This window comes from Cavia porcellus, unplaced genomic scaffold (assembly GCF_034190915.1).
Source record: "Cavia porcellus strain 051 isolate PalLab524CR breed Dunkin Hartley unplaced genomic scaffold, mCavPor4.1 scaffold_4, whole genome shotgun sequence".
Taxonomy (NCBI): Eukaryota; Metazoa; Chordata; class Mammalia; order Rodentia; family Caviidae; genus Cavia; species Cavia porcellus.
The window spans coordinates 115,351,005-115,363,291 of NW_026947487.1; the positions used below are offsets into that span (position 1 = coordinate 115,351,005).

Consider the following 12,287-nt stretch of genomic DNA (forward strand, 5'->3'; position numbering starts at 1 on the left):
CTCAAATCTGGAAGGGCCAAGTGGCAGAGGGACCCGCAGTAGGGCTCTTCCTGGGCTCCTCCCCTTTCCACTTCCCAGGCCTCCCTGGGTGGGTCCTCGCTTTGCTCAAGGGTCAGCACAAACCAGACAGTCCCAGAGGAGGGACAGCAGCCGGCACCGACATCCAGAGGGCCCACTCCGCCGGCGGGCAGCCCCACAGGAAGCTGGCTTCGGGGCCGCCTCTGACTGCCCCTCAGTCCCGGGCGTGCTGCAGGCCGAGGAGGACCACCATGCGTTCAAGGCCAGCCTGAAACACACAGCGGACCCTGTCTCGGAAAAACCAAAAACAGAAAACCACCCTTTAAAGTCTAACGCTGTTGCCCCAGCCAGCGTCAGTCCCGGTTTCTGACGTCTGCCCCTCCTGGCCCTGGTTATTCTGTTTTCTGGCCCTTGGTTGATTGAAAACCACACTGTGGTGTCACCAGAACAGAGTTCATTTTCCCCGGCCTCCTGACTTGGTCTGCTCTTGGGCCCCGTGTGTGTGTGTGTGTGTGTGTGCACGCGTGTGTGTGTGCACATGCGTGTGTGTGTGTGTGTCAGTGTCGGGACGCTGTGGCAGAGGCCATGCTGTGATCATTCCAGGGCCTGAGCCCCAAACAGCTCTGCAGCCATGTGTGGCCCCTGGAACCCTGCAGCCACCATGTGAGGGGGCCCAGGCTGGACCCGAGACCACGAGAACCACGTGGACAGAGGGTCCAGCTGACCACCACACCACGGCCCCGACACGCGCCTGAGGCCATGTGATCCCACGCCAGCCACGGTGACACCTGAGGTCCCGGGACCTCTGCAAGCCCGGAGGAAGAACCGGCCTGCAGAGCCGGACCGCGGGAAGGAGGGGAGGCCGCTCTGTGACGCCGAGGGTGGTGGACAAGAGCCATGGAGAGCGGAGTTAGGTGGGCCCTGCTGTCACCTCTCCTCATCTGTGTCTGTGCGTCTGCTTTTATCTCCTGTCCCCACCCATCTGCTCCACATCCCGGGAGCCTGCGGACTTGGTCTCCTCCTGTCCGGTTCCCAGGGCCTCAAGCGACTCCCAGGAGTTGTTCAATAAATATTGTTAAGTGACTAAATGACTTTTCTACATCAGCAAGCATCAGCAGTACCAGGCCCTTGTCACAAGACACGGAGCCAGGGACAGCAGTGGGCCAGGGTCCCCGAGGGAAGCGGGCCTCTGGACAGTGTTCCTGTCTACATCCTGTCCTTAGGAGAGGTCTTTCGACCCCGTCAGACGGTTCCCTGCATCCCACGCTGGCACGTCAGAGGCTTCACCGACCGGCCCGCCAGGTCAGCGCTGCCTTCCTCAGGAGCCAGGCTGGCACTGAGAGCAGACAACGTGTGTCCCCTTCCTGTGCGAGCTGTGCTCCGCCCACCCCTCAGAGCCTGGAACTTTTGGCCCCTGGTGTGTTTGGGTGCAGATGCGGGCTTGGGCCCATCTGGGAGCAGAGCTGGGGATGCTTGTGTCCCGGACCTGCAAACAGAGTCCCAGGGTGGGGTGGGGGTCCCCGCCACGAGGCCGGGGCAGCTCAGCTGGCATCCTCTGTCCACCGTGCAGCCCAGTTAGGAGCACGTCGTGGAGGAGGCTTTGAGACAGACTGCATGGGCCTTGCTGTGAACCCCTCTCCCCAGCCTCACACCCCGCCCTGGAGCCCCCATATTGAGGGGACGTGCCCTGAGCTCTGTGGCCGGTGTGTGTGCTGGGGACCCCTTGGGCCACCCTGGTCACAGCCACCAGCATGATCATCGCACTGTCACCCACCAGGGTTCTCCATCTTGGAAACAGGACCATGGCGCCTGTGGAAACCCACGCAGACCCCAATGCATCATCCTCTTGGGGAGCAGGGTTTGAGGGGCTCACGAAATGTGGGCTGCAGTAGGACTTCGGCAGCCTCTGCTCCCCGCATCCTGCAGGTCCTGACAGCTCCTGTCACATCAGGGGCATCGGTGTGGGTGGGGGTGTCCAGCAGCATGTGCCTTGGGAAGACACGGGGTCTCTGCATGTGACCTTCCAGGGCCCTGGCCGGGGGAGAGGGAGCTGCATGACCTCATGGGGAGCGGGGCTGGCAGGAGGGAACAAAGCCATCTGTGTGCCAGGCCTGGTGACCTCGTCAGAGTGGGCGGGAGGGAGAGGAATCCAACACCCGTCATTCCCGACACCTGCGGCTGCCCACACCCCAGGCCCAGGACGCCAGCCCCACCCTGCACACCTCCCCTCTGTGGGCACAGCCTCAGGGCTGGTCCCCCACACCCGGGCCGAGCCCCTCGCCGGTGAACACTGAAGGCCTCATGGCTTCGCAGGCACCTGGAGCCAGGTGGGAGGATTCACGAGGCAGATGTCAGCTCCTCCCCGCCCCGAGTGACCCTCCGAGGTAAGCAGGTCAGTTTCACAAGTAAGGAAGCGCTGGCAAGCAGCAGGACTGGACTAAACTTTTCGGCCCGTGCAGACCTGGAAAAGAAAGCAGTGGGAGTCCCCGAGGGCAGAGCGGTGCACACCTGTGACCCCAGCACTCAGGAGGCTGAGGCAGGAGGATGGCCCTGAGGTCACAGCCAGCCTGGACCATCCAGCGTGACCTTGTCTCTCTCTCTCTCTCCCCCCCTCTTTGTCTCTCTCTCTCACACACAAAACTAAACAAACAAACAGAAATTGAAGAGAACGCAGCCTTCTCTGCCACCCTGCTGCTTTCTCCCCGGTGGACATGGCCTCCGGCTAGCCCATCCCGGCCCGGCCGGCTCACAGTGCAGGCGACGAACGTCCAGCAGAGGGCGCTCGAAGCCCGCGCAGGCCTGGACAGAGCAGGGTGGAGCGGGGTCCCGGTCCTTCTCCCCCCAGGCCAGGCCTGGTGCAGAAAGACTCGGGGGCGGGCAGCCCTGGTAACAGCACAACAGGGGGCCCCTCAGCCCACGCGTGGGCTGGCAGAGTCGCAAAGGTGCCTTCCGGCCTGGGGCTCCCTGCATGGGCTCTCGCTGCGGCCCAGCCGGCGGGAATGAGCCAGTGCTGCTGCCCGAGGATCGCGGGGACCCCTCCGACGGGCAGGGAGTCAGGGGTACGGGGCACAGGCACCATGGCGGGTGCCTGGCCTCCCCATGCGTCAGTTTCCCTGTCTGTAAAAGTGGAGATGATAATCAGAGGGCACCTGCCACGGGGGGAGGGGTGCTAGGGAGGTTGAGAGTGGCCCCAGGCTCAGGGCCCCCCTAGAGGTCAGGTGACAGTCTTCCTTCATGCTTGTTACTTACTGTGTTCTTGAGACAGTTTCACTGTTCCCCAGACTGCGGGCAAGTTCACAGCAGTCCTCCTGCCTCAGCCTCCTGAGTGCCAGGATTCCCAGAGTGCACAGTGCTTATCAATCCAGGTCTCAGCCTTGCTGTCCGGTCACCTCATTTGCCAGAAGAACTGGGCCGCCCTGAACCCACCACTCCCCAGATGAACCTGGACACAGCAAAGGCCCCTGGATGTCCCTGCTGCCCCCCCCCCTGCCCCTTGTGCACCCTGATGGCCCTGCAGACCCTAACCGGCCTTCCCCCTCCCCCGCCTTTGCCCACCCTGGGCCAGGTTGGTTTTTTTGAGTGCAAATCTGACCGTGGCTCTCTAGGCTTGAGAGCAGCAGGTTCCTCCGGCAACTCTGAGCCCCTTAGCCAGGCTTCCAAGGCCTCTGGTGACCCCTCCAGCCTCATCCTGCTAAGTGACAGCAGGGCCCCACCCGGGCTCCCAGGCGGGACAGGTGACATCTCTCTCCACTATCTTGAAATATGTGCACCATTTACCAAAGACGGAAATGTTAAAAATCACTGCAAATCTGAAGGACAGACTCTCGCTTGACAAAATCAAAGGCTTGAGAACCGCCCTCTGCCCGGCACACAGAGGCGCTGCACCTGTCATCCCAGCACTCCGGAAAGCTGAGGCAGGAAGACCCCAAAGTTTCAGCCCAACCTGGACACTTTAGTGACTCTGTCTCAAAATAAAATAAAAAGAACTGAGGATGTAGCTCAGTGTGAAGGCCCTGGGCTGAACTCCTAGTGTTTAAAAAGAAGAAGAAAAAAACAAGACGCCCTTCGCGCCCCACTTCCTGTCCTCGCCAGTGATGACGTCTGCAGCTCCATCCGCAGCTCTGTCCGCGCAGGGCGACCGTGCCGAGTAGATTCAGGTGCAGTCTCCGTCCACCGGAGCCCCTGCCTCTGCCGGGCATCTGGTCGCCACCTGGCCTCCGCGTGCCGTGGTGGGCGGCTGAATCACTGCGGGCTGGGCTCCCGGGTGGCACCAGGGCCCTCCCCCTCCTGTCTCACGTGGCTCTGTGCTTCTTGGATTTATTTATTTATTTATTTGCTTACTTCCTAATTTTTTTTCTCTGTACTGCAGACGAAACCCAGGGCCTGCTGCCTGCTCGGCGAGAGCCCTACACTGAGCTGCACCCCAGCCCTTTCCATGTTCGTATTTTGAGACGGGGTCTCCCTAAGTCACTAGTAGCCCAGGCTGCCCACCTTTCCTCCTCCTGCCCCAGCCTGAGGCGTGGCTGGGTCGGCAGGCCTCACCACCGCCTTGGGTCATGTGCTTCTTACTAATAATGTGACCTCTGCGGTTCCTGCTGCCCGGGCTGGCCTGATGCTGAACCACCAAGCTGTACTCAGGAGGCTGAGGCAGGAGGATCGCTGCAAGTTCAAGACCAGTCTGGGGTCACAGTGAGCTCAAGGCCAGCTTGAACTGTACAGCAAGACCCTGTCCCAAAACACAAAAGAAGGGAAGCAAAGACGCGTCAGCATCCTGTCCTCACCGTACCGGAATAGAATGTGGAACCTGGACCGGGGACACGAAGGAGAAATCAGTTACCCGCCACTGTCCAGGGGCCCCCAGGGAGGTGATGGCCACAGGTGTGCCCCACGGGTGACTCAGCTGTCAAGGGTTTCCCAGGATGGTGACAGCTCTGGCAGAGTCCAGCTCAGGGGGAGCACGGCTGGCCTCTGGTGTCCGGAGGATGCTGGAGAATTCAGGGGTGCATTCACAGGAGCCTGGAGTCAGTTGTATAGAGGGGTCCCACCAGAATCATTTGATTCCCCCCACCTGGGCCACTGGGCGTCTGACACACCTGGCTGTGGCCCTGGCTCAGCTACTTGGCCTCGGCCGGGTCACCTCCCTTCTCTTGTCTCTTCTCTACCTGGGCCAATGGCCCCCAATTCCTGGAATTCAGGGGATCCCTGGAGTGTGGGACTTAAACCCAGCCAAGGCCCCTCAGGAAACTCAGGACACATGAGTTAGCCTTTTAGCTGGGAGGCTGAGGCAGGAGGATTGCAAGTTTGAGCTCAGCTGGTCCCTGCTCACACTCTGGGCTCCTGGCTTCAATTGCACAGGACCTGAGCCTTCTGAGGGACTCGGAGGCTCCCTGCAGACTCCCAGCCCCTGATACCGACCCCAACCTTCTGCCCGGTGTGCAGTCACATCGGGGCTGCCATTGCCCCGAGGAGGGCACGGTGAGTTCCTCCCAGCAGCTGTGGTTTGGTTCATTTACAGGCGGCAGGATTCGTGTGACTTTTCCACTGGAAGCTGGGTGTGTGTTGTCTGGCTGCCGGCTTCTTTCTTAGTATATTTTTGTTCTTTGCTGTGAACACAAGAAAGATGGATCTGAATTTTCTGTTTCTTTATGAAAAGAAATAGGGAGAGAAAATCGCTCCACCGTGTTGTTCTTTTGCATGTTTGTGCCTGTAAAAGTCACCTTGTGTGTGGAGAAACGCCCGTGGAAGCAAGGAATCCAGCCACACTGCTGCACGGACTCCTGGCTACAGCTGTGTGCGGGCCAGGCCCAGCCTGGCCTCCCCAGGAGGGAGTGCGCACTGACTGACTGAACAAACCACCCCCCCCATCTTTTCAGCTGAACCCAGAATCTCACACTCACCGGCCAAATGCTCCAGTCTCCTGCCCATTTTTAAATTTTATGTTGAGACAAGGGTCTTACTAAGTGGTCCAGGCTCACTTCGAACTTGGGACCCTCCTGCCTCAGCCTTCTGAAGGGTGACAGGTGTACACCCCTGAGCCCAGCCTGCAGCTGGCCACTGTGGGTCACTGTGGTATGGATTACTGCACTGGGCAAGTGTCCTGTGAGGAACAAAGCAGTCTTCGGCGGTGACCGTCTTGGTGTCCTAGGGCTAACAGTGCTGCAAACCAAGAGGCTTGAAGCGCAAAGGATGGCTTTCCCACAGTTCCGGCCGGAGTTGGAAATCAGCTGAGGGCAGCGGGGAGGGAGGACAGGTCCTCGCCACGCTGTGTCTGGGCAGCACGGTGTCCCTGCCCACACTCACACCCTCCCTGAAAACCCTGTTGTTTCCTCTCTGTGCATTTCTCTCGTGTCCACCTTTCCCCGTCCTCACTAGGGCAGCAGACATGAGGATGAGAGTCAGCACAGGACCCTCCCCTTCACTTGATCCGTTTCCAAATAAATCACATTCCCAGGGGCCCCGGGCCTCTGGGTGCTTTAGGGGTCCCTAGAGACCTGACGCCGGAGGACAGTATTTCTCCAGGAAGATGGACCAGGGTCCCTGGGAAATTTTTTAAAAATGCCAGTGCCCAGATGCTGCCCAGAGGACTGATTTAATGGGGTAGGGAGATAAGGGGCCGGGTGCTGTGTGCAGCCTTGGCTGGGCCCGGCAGCTGGAATCCGCGATCACCCAAGCACCTGGGGGACCTGTGTGCGCTGGGGTTTCAAGAGAACCACACTGGCTGAGAGTGCAGTTAAAATGTGGATCCTGATCCAGAAGACCCAGGGAGGGGCAGAGACTCCGACTCCAGGCAAACCTCAGATGGATGCCGGCACTGGGTTCAGGGGCCATGCCTGGAGTACCAAAGGCCGGGGGGTGTCCCTGGGAGAAGCTGGAGGGCAGTACGTGGTATAGATGTAGGTGTCCCCCAAAACCTCATGCAACAGAGGTAGGACCTTTGGAAGGTGGCTGAATTCTGCAGCCTCACAGCCAACTCGTTGCTAGGAGGTGGGGTCTGTTGGAAGAGGCCACTGTGCCCCAGAAGGATTCACACCCTCTCCAGCTCCACCGTGGACGCCACTTCCTGTGCACCATGCCCTGAGCAGCTGTCTTCCACCAGGCCCCGTGCCACACCGCCCTGCCTCTCAGCCGGTCCACCATGGACAGAAACCTCTACAAACTGCAAGCGGAATCCAAGCTCCTTTAACTTGGGAGTTTTGGGAATTTTTTCCTGGCAACAAGTAACTAAGAGAAGCATCTTCCAAGTTACCAGGCATGTCGCTTTGCTAGTGCTGCCATAATACAGTGCCACAGGCTGGTGGTGTGAACACCAGACTTCTCCTTCCCCACAGCTCGGAGGCCGGAGGTGCCGGGCGTGGGTTCTCCTGAGGTCCTCATTGGCAATGTCCGTGCCCTCATCTCTTCTTAGAAGGACAACCATCCTGCTGGACCAGGACCCCAGCTAGGACCTCACTTTATCTCCTCGAGGCCCCAGGCCCCAGTGCAGTCACATCAGAAGCTGTGCATATTCCAGTCTGCTGGGGCCGACGTCCGCCTGGCCGGGCTCAGGGCCTCTGGCTTCCTCAGCCTCCTGGCTCTGGCTGTGTCACCTGCCTTCAGTGTCTGCCGATCTGACGACAGTGCAGTGGTCTGTAGCTCTGTCCGTGAGCTGGAGAATCTTTTGCTATATTGTAGCTTCTGCTTCGGGAGAGTCCCTCTTCCTTTCCTGGTCTGCCTTGCAGTTGGAGTCAGAGCTGATCTCTTGCAGGAATTCGCAGGAATTCTTTGTGTGGCTGAGTCTTCCCCTAGCCTGCAGCCATGTGTGCGTGTTGGTGGCTTCCTCCCTCTGATGTACAGCAGTTTTATAATTAATGTAATAAATGCTTCAAGCCTGTTTGTGTAAGATGCCCTCTCTTACGTCACGGTTATGCAAATATTGCGTTATACCTTTAGGGGTTAACCTAAGACCTTCACACTGAGGCACATCCCAGCCCTTCTTACCTTTTCCTTTTTTCCCCCCTTTTCTTTTGAGACCACTTCTCACAAGGCTGCTCAGTTGGCCTTGAACTTGGGATCCTCCTGCCTCAGCCTTCCAGAGTGCTAAGATTCAGGAATGCACCATCATGCCAGGCTCATCTTGTATCCACTTGGGTCTCTTTGTGTGTGTGACACAGGAAAGGTTTCTAACTTATGACCCCAGGGCTGAGAGGGGCTGCCCCGACCCCGGTGCACCCTTCTTTACCCCAGGGGCTGAGGCCCCAGCAACTTCTCTTGGACTCTCTGGCTCCTGCACCCTCTGAGTGGTTTCCTCTGCACTGCAACACAACACCTGACGGAATCAGCTTCAAAAAGAAGAGGTTCTTTTTAGCTGGGGTTCAGAGCTCAAGTCCATGACCTTCTTTTTTTTTTTTTTTTAATTTTTATTTAAGGAGAAAAGAAAAGAAAGAAAAAAAAACAGTGAAGGGGTACAAGTTATACAGATTTACAGAAGAAAAAAATGCGCAGTAGGAAATCACTAGTTAATAGATTACATATTGCCATCTTAGAAATAATTGTTCAAGTCACAAAATTCTTGTGTTGGGGCCTGCTGGGAGGAGGGTAAACCACTCCCCACAAGGCGAGGACAGGAAGGAAGGCGGGGGAAGAGACAGACCAAGGCCCTAGGCCACGCCCCTCGACCTAACACCCCAGGCCACGCCCCTTGGTCAGAAACCCAGGGCACGCCCCCTGAAGGTTGCCCCACCCACCCAGAAGCCAAATTACGGACCAAGCTCTTAAGGTGGGCTCTCAGAGGACGCTCCAGATGGGAAGGACACCTTCATCGCGTCCAGCGTGGGCTCCCCTTGAGGTCCCTAATGCTCTCCAGACCCTGTCCCTCCCAGGCCACATCCACAGATCCGGGATGGACATGATCTGGGGGCCCCACTGCACCATTTAGCCCTCCATGGCCTCGTGGAACAGGGAGAAGTGGGGTTCCCGTGGGGTGGGGAAGGAGCGCCCCTCACCCACCGCGTGCCCTTGTTTAATGAGGAGGCTCAGTCCGCCGTTTTCTCTTTCCTTCCTTCCTTCCTTCCTTCCTTCCTTCCTTCCTTCCTTCCTTCCTTCCCTCCTCCCCTCTTTTTCTCCCTCAGTAGTGAGGATTGGCACCCAGCTAGGTCCCTGGTCCTCTCTTTTATTCTTGCCCAAGTGTTAAGTTGCCCAGGCTGAGCTTGAATTTGCAGTCCTCCTGCCTCAGCCTCCCAGAGCCCTGGAATTAGAGGCAGGTGGCACCACGCCCTGCCTGCCATTACCTTTAGTCCCCTGTGCCCCAGGTCCAGCAAGTGGCTCCTCCCACCCCTGGAAACCCATCTTAGGAACACGGTGCTTCTACAGGAAAAAATACACCAAAACCCTCCAGGCTGTTGCTTTGTTACTTATGTTGAAACCTTCAGATGGCCCTAGGGAGGGGATAAGGACTTCATGACTTCAGTGAGATTCATGAGACATAAGCCGCAGGGCAGGGCAGCAGGGAGGGGCCGCAGGTGTGTCCCCTGCCAGGGGAGAACAGTTGGGTGGTGCAAATCAGGGGTGAGCAGGAAGGGAACTCTCGGGGCCCCGGGGCCCAGGCTTGTCAGGGATGAACCCTCGGTGCTGGAAAAGACGGGCTGAACTCTAAGTGAGGAGACACGGCCAGGCACAGGCAGGATGTCCAGGCCGAGGGGCAGCTCACACAGGGTGACAGGAGCCACGCTACCTCCTGGTACTCACGGATGGCTGTCCACATCACAAAATAAGGCAGTGAGGAAAGAGCTAGGCCAAAAATAAACAAAGGCTGCCTAAAAGCCAGGCATGGCGGCACGTGCAGATAATCCTAGCACTCCGGAGGCTGAGGCAGGAGGATTTCTAGTTGAAGATCGGTCTGGGCTTCATAGTGAGTTCCAGTGGGACGTTACATGGCCTAAGAAGAAAGGAAATTCTAACACCTGTCCAGGTGGCTGAACCCCAAAGGCTCAGCATATGTCAGTGACAGAACGAGGTCCATCCACACGCCGGGCCAGGGAGTGAGACCCCCGCAGACTGAGGACACCATGGTTGGTTTAGTGGGTATGGCGTTTCAGTTTTGCAGGACGAAAGAGCCCGGGCAGATGGGTGGTCTCAGGACAATGTGGATGTGTCTAACACCACAGAAGTGGTGTGCACCAGGGTGACGCGGGTCAATGTTACCACAATCAGGAAAAAAACCTGACCTGGGCTACTTTGTGCCCATTGAGACCCCATATTGAAATAAAAAATTTACCCAGATACCTGTAATCCTAGCGCTCAGGAGGCTGAGGCAGGAAGGTCACTGGGAGTTGAAGGGCAGCCTGGGTTACATAGTGAGTTTAAGAGCAGCCTGAACTATATAGTAAGACCTTGGGTCAAAACACTAAATAAATAAAAGGAAACAAAAAATAAAATGTTTAAATGGCTGCAGATGTAGTTCAGTGTGAAGTCCCTGAGTTCAAGTTCCAGTACTGGGAAGAAGAAAGAGAGAGAGAGACAGAGACAGAGACAGAGACAGACAGAGAGAGACTATATTATTCCATCATGGATTCTGGATCTGCACTGCTCTTTGTCAGTGATCTTGGGGCTGAGTTCGTGATTGATTAGTGATGTCTGTCATGGCCAAAGACATAGAGGGGTGACCTTAATTCGACCTTAATTTCCCACCTTAATCCAAACTTGAGGCCCCTGAAATATAAATACCCCTCCATGGTCAACTAGGTTGCAAAACCTCCAAGTAAAATTTGCTTAAAATTTTTAGACAAGGGAGGGAGGGGGACGATAGAAAAGGGGAAAAAAGAGTGGAAAATAACCAAGATATGATATAGATGCACCAATTCCCCACAGTAAACCGCAAATGTTATATATCTCAAATACCAACATCAAATACCAACAGGATTTTTAGCCAAATAAAATAGGGAATTGGATCAATATAGAAATGAACCATTTGCCTGCATCCTTAGCCCAGGACTCTGCCACCTGCCGGCCACTGCCGTTATAGGGTGCAGGTCAGCTCTGGTTTGCGGGCTGTTGCCCTCACGCTGCGTGGACTCCCCAGTCCATGGCGGCCACTGGGTTGAGCACCCCTAAGTCTCCTGGTGATGCTGGGCTGCACCAGCAGAAGTGGGAAGCGATATCTACGGACTACAGCCTTCCACATGCCTCAGCAAACACAGCCCTGGAACAGGGTCTTCCTGAGCTGAGCCCCACTGCGGGCACCTGGAGTTCAGACTTGTGCCCCCCAAAGGGTGTGGGATTCGCTCCTGCTGTTAACAGCAGGGGCCTCCTGCTTCCGGGGACCTGCAGGCCTCCTGCCCTTCTCCAGCCTGGCTGGGAACCTTGGCTGGATAAAGATGAGCAGCTCTGTGTCAGGGTCTTTACCTGGGGGACCGGTTCCCCCAGGGAGCCCCAGAGCCAGGCACATAAAAGGGTGATCGAAAAATACAGTGAATGTTTAAATGAGGAAAAAATGATCACAGTAAAAGATGCCTAGGACACACCCATCACTCCTGTCACTGAAGCAGCTCAGGACGACCTCTTCTGGGCCTTTTCAGGGTGCAATCAAATATCCACCGAATGCTGCTAGCAAATGCCATAGGACAGGCTGGTTAAAATGTTACGGGGTGTCCTCTCCCCCTGTTCACTGGCTCTGACACCACGCAGCCTCTGGCTCCTCCCCATACTCAAAATGACCATGAAAGGTCAGCGCTTTGAATGGATTCAGGACATCGAGGCTGCCAGTCAGGAAGGTGAAGTGTGAGACCCTCAGAGGTCAGGAGGGGCCGGGCGCCGGGGAGGCCACTCGGGGGTACAGCGCCTGCCTGTGAGTTCAATTCCTGGTACCATAAAAAGGAGAGGGACAGAGGGGACCGAGGTGTCCTGGCCTGCCCCTGTCCCCAGAGGCCAGGTCACTCAGCGTTCTGGTCCTGTGTCTGCGCTCCTGTCCCCAGCCCCTTCCTTCTTCAAGCACCTGCAGGTGACTCTGAGCCAGCCCTGCTCCTCATCCTCGGGACACTTTAAAACGCTCAGGTCGGCCCTTACTTTCCCGGCAGCCACAACCCTTATTAAGCACCTGCTGTAGCTGGTACAGGCTGACAGGCAAAGACCCAGAGACCTAAGGCAGGGCCAAGGACAGGGTCACTGGGCCATGTCACACGGCCACGCACGCCCCAGCCTCCTGGCTCCAGCGAGAACGGAGGGGGTTCGCCAGCAGTGTGGTCCCAGCCTTTTCCTGGCCGGCTGCTAACTGCTTCTGTGGGACATTGGACCTC

General features: G+C 57.2%; 1 protein-coding gene across 1 annotated transcript in view; it reads left to right on the top strand.

The window, feature by feature from the left end:
* Positions 1–1,099, top strand: part of Gan (gigaxonin) — a 56,568-nt gene extending 55,469 nt beyond the window's left edge. The window contains exon 11 of the mRNA XM_023567380.2: positions 622–1,099. Coding sequence (XP_023423148.2) covers positions 622–773 — 152 coding nt within the window. The 3' untranslated portion in view covers positions 774–1,099. The remainder of the gene's footprint in view (positions 1–621) is intronic.
* Positions 1,100–12,287: the final 11,188 nt, after the last annotated feature.